A 13,244-nucleotide genomic window follows, 5' to 3' on the forward strand; every position below is an offset into this window, starting at 1 on the left:
TGCGGTGGGGAGAGGGCGAGGAGGGGCAGGAAATTCCTCCATGGGTCTCCTGGGGGTTGATCTTGGCCTCCAGCTGATGCCCCTCCCTGTGGCCCTGTCCTGCAGGGGCAGACCCGGACTTGGGAGGAGGTGGGGGGGTGTCAATGTGGCCACAAAGCTCAGGAGGTTTTCTCTGTGGGGCTCCTGAATCTGGTGTGGGGAGGGAGCCTATTTCTTGGCCGGATCAGGACATGGGGAGGGGAGCCCACAAGCAGTGAGGCTCTGGTGTTGTCCTGTCCCCCCCCCCAGTCCTGCAGTGACCCAGGAAAGCTAGGCCTGATGTGCCTCAAGGGCCCCTCCTGGGTGGACTGGCGTGGAGGGGGAGCCTTCATCATCCTCAGGTGACCCCCCTCTCTATCCTGGGCCATGGTGGCTTTTGAAGGAGAGGAGACTCTGCCTCAGGCAATATTCCTCCTTCAGCTTCCCTTAACATAGGAGCCTTGACAGGGCCGGCCGGCCCCTGAGTCTCCCCAGACACAGCCTACCTCGGTGGAAGCTAGCCCTGCCCTTACAAACAGGCCCATTTGTTCAGCTGCAGCCCCTGGGACGCTTCTGAGTTGCCCTGTCTCCTTGCTCTGGGTGTGTTACAAGTCGGGGGGAGTATTGTGAATCCATTAAACAGTTGAAAAAGCCTTCCGAAGGGTGGCACTGGGGCCTCACACCTTCAGGTGCCTTTGGGGGGCTGAGCCCCCCTCCTAAGTCCAACGCCCCCCTCCTAAGTCCCAGCCCGAGGGGCAGGGCAGCAAGACAAGGGAAGTTGGAAGCAGAAGCGCTTGCGAGTCAATGGGGAAGCTGGCCTGGAGAAACCTTGCTTTTGCTGCCTTTCCTCTTTGCTCTCGGCCTGGGCTTGCGCACTAGGAGGAAGTCGACTCATGAGACATGCTCAGTCTTGCAGTCACAAGGGGAGCTTTGCCTAGTGGGCGGCCAGAGCAACAAGCAGGGAGGGAGGGAGCAGGGTGGCCCAGGCACCTTGGAAGGGCTCCCTGGCTGTCCACCTGTCCTCTTGACACCTGGCCTGGGTGCTAGGCTGCCCCAGCCAGGCCAGAGTGATGTGGGGCCTCTTTGCCAGCCAGGGCAGGGACCCCCTGGGACAATGGTGCCATTGCCACGCCCCGTGAGACTCCTGGCAGCTGAGGAGGGGGTGCCTGCATCTGTCTGGGGGAGGGAGGGACCCTGTAGAGATTTCAAAAGGCCAGCGAATGGTTTGACTGGAGCAGTGGTGCTGGCCAGCCTATCCTCTGAAGGGGGTGAGGGTCTTCTGGAGTAGGGGAGAGGCTCAGCCTCCTCCATCTCTGTTGTCAATTCTGCCTCTGGAGGAAATTGCCTCTGGGGTTGGTGGAAAGCAGGACCCCTTTCTATGGGGTGTGGGGTGTTGGGGAGCCAGACACAGGCAAGCTCTCCTCTGCCCGGCATCACTGCTTGTGGTCCAGCAGAGGCAGGGAGGGAAATTCCTGAGGCTGCAGCAGCCTGAACTTCTTCTCTATATGCCCAAGTTCCTTCTACTTTGGAAAGGGAAGCCCAGGGTGTGTGTGTGTCCAAAAGGCCCTCCTTCCTTCCTTCCCCATATCTCTCCACCCCACCCCAACAAAACAATGTGCCTTTGGGTGGCCTTTGGGCCTCACAGCTCTGCCTCCGACGATGGGAATGTTTATAATTCTTGTTTGAATAAATACTGCAGAATTTACACTTGTTTGCTTCAGAAAGATGCCTAACGGTACTATTTTTAAACGTTACGTTTATTTGCTTTTACCCAATCCAAGATGCAAGAAAGGCATGTAAGATCCTGGCACAAAATGTGTGTGTGTGTGAGAGAGAGAGGGGGGGGGGTAAACAGTGAACACGTCTGCATCATGTTTAGCACCAGAATTGCACCAGAATTTGACTGCCTGCATCATCAGGCAGTCAAAAAACTACCCTGCCTGTGTTCCGCTTCCCCTATCTAGCACTTCCCTCCGGTGGACAGAGGCTCAGGACCCTCAGGACCACGGGCAGGTTCAGTCCTGTCTGCAGACAAGCTGCAGGTGGGCCAGCCATGCCAGCCACGTGTCCCGGAGGAAGGGGAGGCTGCCCACTCCCAGGCAGCTCTGGGGCCTTTGCCTCCACCTCCTCATCCCAGGGAAGGCAGCCAGCCAGTGCAGAGCATTGCTGGCTTGTCCCAGACAGGCCCATCAGCTGATCTGGCTGGCCAAGGGGGCTGCCTGCCAGGGATGAGCCTTCAGGATTTGTGTGAGGGTGAGGGTCCCATGAGGGTCCTGCTTCTCCCCTTCTCCCCCTCCTTCCACCCTCCCATGGGGTGGGCATCACTGTGGCTTTGTCTCCCTTGGTTTGTGGTGAGTCCCCCCTCCTCCCACACTGCCCTCTCCTCCAGTGTCCAAAATTCCCCAGGTGTGTTTTGCTACTGACGCAGGTCCAATTGCGATTGTGTGGAGATTTCTGAGCGCCAGGTTGGCAACCACAGTTTAAAAACCTCTGCCTTAATCCATAGTTTCTCCTGTGTGTGTTTCTCCTCCTTGCATGCTGGGATTAGTGAAGTGTTGTAAGAGCAAGTACAATCAAGCAGGGCAGTTGAGATCACAGGATCGTAAAATTGTAGCGCTGGGAGGGATCCTGGGGGTCATCTAGTCCAGCCCCCTGGTGAGCAGACGTTCTGTTGTGACCGTAACCCAGATTCAAGGGGCCATTTGGCACCTAGGTCATATATTACGCTGCCCTCCTCCTCCACAGAGCCACCACTTTGTCCCCCAACTGTACCTGTGGCACCTGGGGAGACCGGGGCGGGGAGGTGTCCTTCACTCAGAGGTCTCTGTGTCCGGCTTGGATGTGACCTCCTGCTGCTGCTTTCCCCTCCTTGGCCAGCCAGTGTTTGGAGGAAAACCTCTGGGCTCCCTTTGCTGCTGGTGCTGAGGGGGCTGGAGCTCTTGACCGATGGGGTGGGGCTGGCTAGTGCCAGGAGCCCCTGCAGGCATGAGGAGGAAAGAGAGAGAGAGAGAGATGCTCAACTGTCTCTGAGGCATCTGCCTTTCTCTCCCCACTCTGCCCCCCAAACTCCAGGTCTCCCCCCCTTGAAAGAGCCCCTCCCAGTAGCCAACCCCCAAAGGCTCCCTGCGGGGCCTGAGCAGGGAGAGTGGCAGGGAGAGGTTAAGAGGGTGCTTGAGGAGCGCAGGTGCGCCTCCTTTCTCCCTCTCGCCTCCTGGGGATTTGCTAGGGGAGGAAATGTTCCTGTTGGCATGGAAAGTTTCCTCCATGGGGGGGGGGGCTCTGCGCAGTGCTGGGGAGAGGCCGGCAGGCTCACTCCGCTCCACTCCCAGCAAGCGAAGGACGTGGGACGCTGTGTTCCCTCTCGCGCCAGCCATGAACGTCGAGGGCTTGTTGGCCCAGATCCAGCAGAAGAGGTCTCTCATCCCCATGGGCCTCCACCTGGCCAACCATCTGGTGAGCGCCCATGGCACGTGCAGGGTGTTGCTGGCCGAGGGCAGGACCTGGAGGCCTGGACGGGATGCCAGTGGAGTGTGTGTGTGTTGGGGAAAGCCGCTCCCTTCTGCCTCGCAGCCTTCCTGGGAAGGATCCTGATTTGCATTGCCGTTTGTGGCTTCTGAGACCTGGACTCATTTACTCTAGGAGATGTTAAAACTTTGGTAGTGAACCAGCTGAGGGGCGTTGGCTGGGCTGGAGTGGGGCGTGTGGACTTCTGTCCCCTCCTTGTTGTGGACATGCCTCTCCCTGAGCCCCACCAGCCTCGCTCTGGCCTCCGTCCTTTGGCCCTTCCTGGACAGCCAGCCCAGGCACGGCGAGGCTTCCCTCCCTGTCCACCTCTGGCCGCTTGGCTCAACCTCCCCTCTTGTTGCTCCTTGCAGCCTGTCGGCAGTGACGGGGTCCGGCTAGCAGCCATGGAGAGCGCCCTGACGGCTCGCGACCGCGTGGGAGTCCAGGACTTTGTCCTGCTGGAGAACTTCACCAGCGAAGCGGCTTTCATCGAGAATCTGCGCAAGCGGTTCAAGGAGAACCTCATCTACGTGAGTGGAGCGGGTGGGGCAGCCCCCTACATCCAGCAGCTTCCTCTTTCCCTGTGGGGCTCTGCCCGACGGGAGCTGTGGACCCGCAGAGCCCCTCTCTTTGGGTGCTGGGCCCCAGCAGGGCGGTCCCACTGCAGGTTCTGGAGCAGAGGGTCCAGGAGGGCAGGCTGGGGTGCAGCTGCTCTCAGCCCCGCAGGCAAACATTGAGGGAGGCAAACCATTCTGCCCCCGCCCCCAGTTTCTCATGACATCCAGTAATAACCCCCTGAGAAAGCCTCCTCTCCTAAGCTGAAAGCAAAGTTGTTTGAGGGATGCAGGAAACATTTCTTAGAGGAAGATCTCGAGGCAAAGAAGAAGAGTGTCACTATGAGGGATCGCCAGGTGTCCCAGAGGCTGCTCTCTCCCCCTCCCTGTGCCTCCTGACCTCCCCTCCCTCCCTTGCTCTGCAGACGTACATTGGCTCTGTCCTGGTCTCCGTCAATCCCTACAAGGACCTGGAGATCTACACCAAGCAGCACATGGAGCGCTACCGGGGCGTCAGCTTCTACGAGGTCTCTCCTCACCTGTGGGTAACGCCAGGGGTCAAGCCAGCCCCCCTCCCCCTCTTGCTTGTCCTGGGCCTCTGGAGCCGCAGGCCGCCAGCCACACCCAAAGGATAGGAAAATCTGTGTGTGTGTGTGCGCGAGAGGGCAGAGGGTGGGATTTTTCCTGCTCCCTCTGCCCAACATTTCTCACGTTGCTAAGAGACCAGGAACCCGCCAGAGTATCTTTGTTTGCATAGCTGGGTGAACACTCCTCATTTAGAGAACGGAGCGCTGATTCTGAGCACAATTTTGGAGGGTTCGTAAGACAAAAGAGCCCTTCGTGCGCGAAACACCCGGCTGCACGGCTTGCAGGGCGTGTGTGTACAAAATCTAGGGAGTGCCTTTGCTTTGGGAGATGGGAGGGAGGAAGAGAGGGAAGGAGGGGATATCCCAGGTCACATTCTGCCCCCCTACCCATGTTCCCTGGGATTTGGCCCAACGGAAATGCTGAGTGGGCGGAGCGCTGTCTTTTAGAGGGACAGGCTGCCTCCCAACTTCCCACTTGTTGGATCTGCAAGGCTCTTGATCGCAAGCTTCAGCCTCCTTGAGATGAGGGAAAGCAAAGAAGGGAGGGAGTGGAAAAGAGTGCTAAAATCGGGATTTAGTCTCTCCCAAACCCTATCAATTTTTTTTAATTTATTTATTAAAATAGTTTGCTCTCCATATACCACCCAGGGCAGTATACAGCAAAAAGGTACAAATTCTCAATTATGACCCAGCAGACAAAATCCTTGAAACGTCGATGAGGATTTCTAGCAGTGGAAAGTGCCTCCCTGAGTGCCCAAACATTTGACCTGTGGGCCCTGGGCAAGGCTCTTTGGGGGCATCCTTCCCCAGCTGGGGCACCAAAGCCAAGCAGCCCCTCGCGGCCGCATCACGGGAATCAGATGCTGCCACAGCCTTTCCCTGGCCAGATGGGATCCGACCCTGTAGTTGTCGATATCAGTCTCAGTCCCTGTTTTAACGTGCTTTTACACTCGTTTTACATTTTGTTTTAATGGCAATGCGTACTGGGTTTACGGTAGACATTTTGGAAATAAAGGAGGAAGGTGCCTGGAGAAAGAGCCTCAGCAGAAGCTCTTTAAGGCACAGGCGGGTGAAGAGAGAAGAACTAGAAGCAAAACTCTGGCACAGATGCCCCCTTGGCAGGCCTCCTTTCCCCACCCCCTGCAGGCCCCGGGAGCGCCGGATGGTGGCGCTGGCCGGGTGGTGACGACTGTGGCCCTTTGCTTCTCTCCTCCTCCTCAGCTACGCCATTGCAGACAATGCCTACCGCTCTCTGCGCACAGAGAGGAAGGACCAGTGCATCCTCATCTCGGGGGAAAGCGGGGCTGGCAAGACGGAAGCCACCAAGAAGGTGCTGCAGTACTACGCCGTCACCTGCCCAGCCAGCGAGCAGGTGGAGACCATCAAGGACCGGCTCCTGCAGTCCAACCCAGTCCTGGAGGTAAGAGCACGAGGCCCAGTTCAGAAGGTGCCGGGGCTGCGACTGCTCCTTCTCCTCTGTGGCTTTTGGGCCTGGAAGAGAGCTGGACACAGCACAGCACAGCCGCTCCTACCTGGTGGACCTGCCCCATCTTTGTGGCCTGGTTTGCTCTGCTGGGTGCCAACAACCAGGGGAGCCCATATGCCAGCCCCTGGCCCAGGATGCCTGTGTGGAGGCAGGAGAGGCCCTGCAGTGGTCAGTACTTGAGTCCAAGTCGAGGCCAGCTGGGGACCAGGCTAGAAAGTCAAGCCAGGCAAGGCCTGCAGTCTGAGGGGCTGTGCCTGAGCCAGAGTCCTTTCCCCACGTCTGGAGATCAGTTGTTGTCCTCTTCTTCCTCTACAGGCGTTTGGAAATGCCAAGACCCTTCGCAACGACAACTCCAGCCGCTTTGGGAAATACATGGATGTCCAGTTCGATTATAAGGTGAGTCCGTAGGAGGGCAAACCGAGTTAGCCTCCTGGTCCGTCCTGCTCTCCCCGCCTCGCCTGGTGACGTCGGGGGCTGAAACTGGACCCTTCTGCATTGCAATGCGCACACTGGGCCACTGAGAAGCCCCATCTTCTGAGCTGAGCTGTGGAGGAGTAGGGGGAGCCCCTCTCTCTGTCCTCATGTGGAGCCAGGTTTCCCCCAGCCCCCAAAGCTTTTCATCATGTCCCCTGTGGAAAATACACGTGAGCTTCTCGGAGCCACGGCCTTCTGAGCATCTCTCTTTGGAGAGGAAAGACCGGCCTGTCCCGGAAGGGGTGGGCTCCGGTTACTGAGATGAGGAGGAGGGCAGAGCTCCAGCAGCAGGGAGCTCCAAGGCGGCTCTGCATGCAGGGCTGACCCCTGGTGGACGGTCTGCAGGCGCTTGGTGGGGAAACCCTGAGAGCTCTGGCAGCAGCCTTCTTGCTTGGCTCCGGGCTCCGTCTGCCCCTCTGCAAAGGGGTCCTGAGCAGCTGGCTCCCTCTCTGCCCTCGCCAGCCACACCTGCTGCCTTCTTTGCCTTAGGGGGCTCCCATTGGGGGCCACATCCTGAACTACCTCCTTGAGAAGTCACGGGTGGTGCACCAGAACCACGGCGAGAGGAACTTCCACATCTTCTACCAGCTGCTGGAAGGGGGCGAGGAGGACCTGCTGCGGAGGCTGGGCCTGGAGAAGAGCCCCCACCAGTACCAGTACCTGGTGAAGGTAAAGCGCTGCACACACCCCCCCCAGCAGAAGCTTTTCTGGGGCCTGCAGTGGGGCTGAGCGGTAGCTGAGGACTGCCTGCCTGCCTGCTGCCTGTCCATTTTGGGGGCAGCCACTGCATCCCCCCTCTTCGCTGCTGAGGGTCTCCTCCCTACGTTCCCCATCTCTCTTGCCAGGGCCAGTGTGCAAAAGTCAGCTCCATCAACGACAAGAGCGACTGGAAGGGCGTGCGCAGGGCCCTGTCCGTCATTAACTTCAGCGACAACGAAGTGGAGGTAAGAGGCCTCTTTTGCTCCTGCGGCTGCTGCTGCTGCTGCCTCCCTGTGTTTGGGAGGGAGGGGGCTGGTCCTGCGTCCCCTTCTGTGGTGTTCTTCTGCTAGTGACCCTCCCTGGCCCTCCCCTCTTCCCTTCCCAGGACCTCCTGAGCATTGTGGCCAGTGTCTTGCACTTGGGCAACGTGCAGTTTGCTGCTGACGAAGAGGGCAGCGCACAAGTGACCACAGAGAACCAGATCAAGTACCTGGCCAGGGTGAGTAGCAGAGCTGGCAGGGAGGGGGCAGTGGGCACGGGGTGTGGAGAGGAGCGAAAGGCTCCCAGGTACCTTCGGAAATGGGCCCGAGCTGCATCTCTTGGAGGCTGTTTTTTAGGGGGGACGTGTGTGTCATAAAGTCTAGAGAAAGGGTTATATTCTAGAAGGGATCAAAGAAAGGAATGAATCTGAAAGATGGCCAAGTAACATTGGGGGAATCAACGTCCAGTGAATACGAAGGCAGGCCACAGTTTTATTCCTGCAGCTCTTGGAGTCAGAAGACGGAATGCTAGAGGAAATGACTTTGGAGTACTTGAAAAGTGTGAATAAGGCCTTCAGTATATTTTGGGGGTGAGGATTAGTCACAGCTGCTGGACTTCCATTCTCCTCTAAAGTGAGGAGAAATAATGACACCCTTTCTCTGATGCTAAGCAGGGGTGGGGCAGGTGGCACCTTCTCTTCTCTCCCGGCTGCACTGCCCCCATAACTCTTCCCCCAGTTTGGGTCTCTGCCTTCCTCCTCCTCTCAGGGCTGAGAAGGACCCTCTGCCGTGGGCAGAGGCTGCTCTGGCTGTGGCTCTTCAGCCGTGGCTCTCCTTTTTCTGCCTTGCAGCTCCTGGGGGTTGAAGGGTCTTTGCTTCGAGAGGCTCTGACCCACAAGAAGATCATCGCCAAGGGGGAAGAGGTAAGAAGGTTGGCCAGCTGACTGCCGCGGGGGGGGGGGGGGAGGCGGCCAGGCCAACCCAGGGGCATTTCCTGGTGATGGTCACTGTGGCCATATCCATGGGAGGTGGTTTGGGTACCTGCTTGCCCTCCCCCCCGAGTCCGCTGGCCGGAGAGAGGCTGACGGCAGCTCCTTCCTTGCAGCTGGTCAGCCCCCTCAACCTGGAGCAGGCGGCTTATGCACGGGACGCCCTCGCCAAGGCCATCTACGGGCGCACCTTCTCCTGGCTCGTGGGCAAGATCAACAAGTCCCTCGCCTACAAGGTCAGCAGGCTGTTCTCCCCATGACGGCCGCTGGGTTCTGGGCGGCACCCTCCGTGGAGGAGGCCTTGCTTCGGAAAAGGGGCCCCCAAGGAGCAGCCTTCCTTCTGCAAGGGTGGCTTTGCTGGGACAGGAGCCAAGTCCCCGTTTTCCCGGCAGGCAGGGCAGGGGGCAAGGGGAGGGTGCCGCTCCCAGAGGGGCTCTCACTCCCCTGTGCCTTTTGGCAGGAGACGGAGCGCCTGGGCTGGAGAAGCAGCGCCTCCGTCCTGGGGCTGCTGGACATCTACGGCTTCGAGGTTTTCCAGCACAACAGGTGGGTTTTCCTGGCTCCTGCCCAGGTGGAGGAAGAGGAGGGGCTGCCTGTCTTCCAAGGGGCAAGGGGCCGCCTGGCACAGGGCTGGCCTCAGGCTGCTCTCCTCCAGGCTTTGTCTCTGACCTTGTGCTGTGCCACTGAAACTCGGCATCCCCGGTTGCTGCAGGCCAGCATGGCCATGAGAAGACACCCATGACTGCGCTTGTAGGGGGAGGGGGGTCAGAGTCTCTGCTGGGGCCAAGAGCTCTTTTCTGCCTTCCCTCCTTTGCAGCTTTGAGCAGTTTTGCATCAATTACTGCAATGAAAAGTTGCAGCAGCTCTTCATCGAGCTCACGCTGAAGTCGGAGCAGGAGGAATACGAGGCTGAGGGAATTGCGGTAAGAGCAGGCAGTGGTGATTGGGGCGGGGGGGGGGGGCTCCTCTGCTCTCCCAGTGAGGGAGGGGCTGCCATTTACACCTGAGGAGGCTGACTTACTTAGTCCAGCTCTGCTGAGCCCTTGCCCTTTGGATTACTGGCCACGTTTCTGTTGAATGAGAGGTGCCTAAGAACGTGCAGCCATCACTTCTCCTTTGAAGGGCAAGGAGTTGAGGCCTTAGTGCCTGACTCTTGGCAATGAGGGGTTTCCCCTTGTGCCCCCTAAGGCCAAAGGGGGAGCCCAGCCGGCTGGTGCCTCCAGCTGCTCCCCCATGCGCCTCTCCTCCTGAGCGGGGCCTATTTCCCTCAGACTCTCTCGCTTCCTTTTTGCAGTGGGAACCTGTCCAGTACTTCAACAACAAGATCATCTGTGACTTAGTGGAAGAGAAATTCAAAGGCATCATTTCAGTCTTGGTAAGTCCTCAAGGACATTTTGAAGAAAAGGGTGTGAGAAGATTGTGGGCAGAGGGCCTTCTCGGTAGTGGCTCCCTCCCTGTGGAACACCCTCCCTTCAGATGTTAAGGAAACAAACAACTATCTGACTTTTAGAAGACATCTGAAGGCAGCTTTGCACAGGGAAGTTTTTAACATTTGATGTTTTAGTATGTTTTTATATATGCTGTGAGCCTCCCAGGTTGGCTGGGGAAACCTAGCCAGATGATTGCGGTATAAATAAAAGTATTATTATTATTATTATTATTATTATTATTATTATTATTATTATTATTATTATTGCTGTTGTTGGTGGGGGGTGGAATAGCATTTCTGTCCCGTCCTTCCCCAAAGGTCCCAGGGCTGCAAAAAGGCAAGATTTTAATCGGTGGAAACAATTTACGGTCAAAGGAATAGGGAAGGTTCTGAAAACATACATTGTCTGTCTGCAGCTTCACAAGAGAGGCACCTCTGTTGGGAGGGAGCCCCACAGCACAGGAAATGCCCTCCTGGGCTCCCACCCCCACTGCTCTGCTCCCTCCTTTGGGCCCATTAGCCAAGTTGGTCAGCGGGCAGCCTCCTGGGGACACCTGCAAGCCCCCGCCCGATCCTCTGGAGGCTTCCATCTGCTCTGAAAGGCTCCAGTGGTGGTCTTGGGGGAGGAGGAGGGTGGTGTTGCCTGCTAGACCCCCAAGTCCTTCCATTTCCTCCCTGCAGGATGAGGAGTGCCTGCGGCCTGGAGACGCCACCGACACGACCTTCCTGGTGAAACTGGAGGAGACAATAAAGAACCACCCCCACTTCCTCACGTGAGTCACCTTGGGGGCAGAGGAGCCTCTCCATCTTCAGCCCAGGACTGGAGGCTCCACTTTGGTCTCGGCACCTTCTTTGAGAACAGAAGCAGCCAATCTGCTCCTGCTACAGGGACCCAATCTCCTCCAGCCCAGCCTTGTCCCCTGGGACCCTGAGCCATTGGTTCTGGCTCCCTCCCTCCCATCTTCTGCCCATTTATGGGGTTTCCCTCTCCACAGACACAAGCTGGCAGACGCCAAGACCCGGAAGTCCTTGGGTCGAGAGGAGTTCCGCCTGCAGCACTACGCCGGGGACGTCACCTACAACGTGGCAGGTAGATGGCGGTTGTCTCCAGGCAGCAGTGCTGGGCAGTGGGGGGCGTCTGTGCCTGTGCCCCCCTTCCCATACAGACGCTGTTTCAGGAGCAAACCCTCTCTTCAGCTCCACCTGGTAGGGTCTTTTATGCTACTGGTTTTGTGCTTCCTTCCCCAGGTTTCCTGGACAAGAACAACGACCTCCTTTTCAGGAACCTCAAAGAGGTGAGTCCCGGCTGGAAGTGGGCCTGTGCCCTGGGCAGGAAGGTGCCTGTCCGTGCAAAGGGCTCCTGGGGCTAAGCCAGGCCCACTTTGCCCCAGTGTGACTCCCTCTCGCTGCCCCCACAGACCATGTGCAACTCGGAGAACCCCATTGTCAACCAGTGCTTTGACCGGGCGGAGCTGACGGACAAGAAGAGGCCAGAGACAGTAAGAGCCCAAAGAGGGTGGGAGGGTGGTGGGTGGTGGCTCTGCTGCAAGGCCAGGTGGCTGTGATCCTTCCCTCTGCTCCATCCCTCTCTTCTCCTCCCTTGCAGGCAGTGACACAGTTCAAGAACAGCCTTGCAAAGCTCATGGAAATCCTGATGTCCAAGGACCCCTCCTACATCCGCTGCATCAAGCCCAACGACGCCAAGCAGGCGGGTGGGTCTGAGCCTCTGTCCCCGCTTCCTTCCCAGAGGGCGGGGAGTGCTGGTGTGTGGGTCCTGGGGGGATTCTGAGCCTTGGCTGGATCCCCCTCTTTCCACGTTTCTCATCCCTGACATTTCTCAAAAACTCCCAACTTACAAGCTCTGGCTGCCGCCTAGGCCTCCTCTGATGCTGCCTGGCTTGCACTGCCCTGTTCTTGAAGGGGGGGGGGACACTGTCTGCTGTGGAAGAATAGATCCATAGGCACCAAGACGGCAAGCCGGGCGCTGGGCAGGGCGTTGGCCCGGGTGCCCTTTTTTACTTGTCACTCTCCTTCCTTCTGATCATTTTCTAGGCCGTTTTGATGAAGTTTTGATCCGGCATCAGGTGAAGTACTTGGGTCTGATGGAGAACCTGAGAGTGCGTCGGGCTGGCTTTGCTTATCGGCGAAAATACGAAGTCTTCCTCCAGAGGTAGGTGTGCGTGCAAACCCTGTGCAGGAACATTACAGCGCAGGAATGGATTTGGAGGGAGCAGGTGGCTCCTGGGGGCGAAATGAAGAGTGGTTGCTCTGCCTGCAATGTTGCGCCAAGGGAGGGGGGTTGTGGCTGCTTGCTGTGCTGTGGCAGCTCCAGCCCCCTCAGAGGAGAAGGGCAGCTCATACAGCTTCTGGGGGCTTTGGGGCTCTGCCTGGCGCTCCCTTGGTCATGTGACCAGTCTACCATCCCTTCCCTGGCCAGGTACAAGTCTCTGTGTCCCGAAACATGGCCCAGCTGGAATGGGAGGCCCCACGATGGCGTGGCTGTGCTTGTGAAACACCTTGGCTACAAGCAGGAGGAGTTCAAGATGGGCAGGTAGGCGGCTGAGTCTTGGGGTGCTGCCCCAGATGGGGGTGGGGGATAAACGTTCTCTCTCTCTTATGGATAATTTCCTTTCCAGGACAAAAATATTTATTCGTTTCCCCAAGACTCTCTTTGCGACAGAAGACAGCCTGGAGATCCGGAAGCAGAGTCTGGGTGAGTGTGCCCATCAGGGAGTCTGGGGGTCAAGGAAGGTGGGCGCTGGGCCTCAGCAACCTTTGAGGCCACCGGCGGGGGGGGCATCTCTGTGCTCAATGTGCCTCTTCCCTCCCTGGCTTCAGCCACAAAGCTCCAGGCCGGCTGGAGAGGCTACTACCGGCGGAAGAAGTTTCGGCAGATGAAGCTGTCAGGTAAGAAGCGGCAGCGGCTCTTGGCTTCTCCTCTAGGGACAGACCCTCCCTTCCCGTCCATCGCAGGAGCAGTCCTGCTCAAGGTGGCACCAGTTCAGCAGCAGGGCTGGCGCTCCAAGCAGCCCCTGAGGCCAGCAGGGGGGTGGGCAGGGCAAGGGCCTCCCTCCCAGGGGCGTTTCTGGGCCCTGTGCTCTGCTTGCTCCAGCAGCCATTTGCAGGTGGGGCAGGCAGTGGGGGCTGCTTCTGCGCCTTTCCTCAGGGCAGCTCTTGCCACAAGAGGCAGGCAGGCAGCTGCCAGGGAGGGACAGGGTGGCACACCCACTGCTTTGCCGCCCGT

At 58.3% G+C, this 13,244-nt stretch overlaps 1 protein-coding gene across 4 annotated transcripts in view; it reads left to right on the plus strand.

Annotated features, from left to right (window-relative positions):
- The window catches only part of MYO1C (myosin IC), a 39,668-nt gene that overhangs the window by 20,358 nt on the left and 6,066 nt on the right, over positions 1–13,244 (plus strand). For 3 of the 4 annotated variants that reach the window (XM_083587470.1, XM_083587472.1, XM_083587471.1), the window contains exons 2-22: positions 3,894–4,052; positions 4,502–4,617; positions 5,885–6,083; positions 6,465–6,545; positions 7,113–7,292; positions 7,469–7,567; positions 7,708–7,821; positions 8,434–8,505; positions 8,688–8,807; positions 9,032–9,117; positions 9,389–9,494; positions 9,866–9,946; positions 10,682–10,773; positions 10,996–11,090; positions 11,249–11,295; positions 11,419–11,499; positions 11,607–11,712; positions 12,053–12,170; positions 12,438–12,551; positions 12,637–12,713; positions 12,839–12,907. In XM_083587470.1, the coding sequence (XP_083443596.1) occupies positions 3,894–4,052; positions 4,502–4,617; positions 5,885–6,083; positions 6,465–6,545; positions 7,113–7,292; positions 7,469–7,567; positions 7,708–7,821; positions 8,434–8,505; positions 8,688–8,807; positions 9,032–9,117; positions 9,389–9,494; positions 9,866–9,946; positions 10,682–10,773; positions 10,996–11,090; positions 11,249–11,295; positions 11,419–11,499; positions 11,607–11,712; positions 12,053–12,170; positions 12,438–12,551; positions 12,637–12,713; positions 12,839–12,907 (2,212 nt within the window). Of the gene's footprint in view, positions 1–3,334; positions 3,472–3,893; positions 4,053–4,501; positions 4,618–5,884; positions 6,084–6,464; positions 6,546–7,112; positions 7,293–7,468; positions 7,568–7,707; positions 7,822–8,433; positions 8,506–8,687; positions 8,808–9,031; positions 9,118–9,388; positions 9,495–9,865; positions 9,947–10,681; positions 10,774–10,995; positions 11,091–11,248; positions 11,296–11,418; positions 11,500–11,606; positions 11,713–12,052; positions 12,171–12,437; positions 12,552–12,636; positions 12,714–12,838; positions 12,908–13,244 lie in introns of those variants that run through there. The other variant, XM_083587469.1, reaches the window with a different exon arrangement.

The sequence above is a fragment of the Podarcis filfolensis genome (genome assembly GCF_964270895.1).
Source record: "Podarcis filfolensis genome assembly, chromosome: 15".
In the NCBI taxonomy this organism is placed as follows: Eukaryota; Metazoa; Chordata; class Lepidosauria; order Squamata; family Lacertidae; genus Podarcis; species Podarcis filfolensis.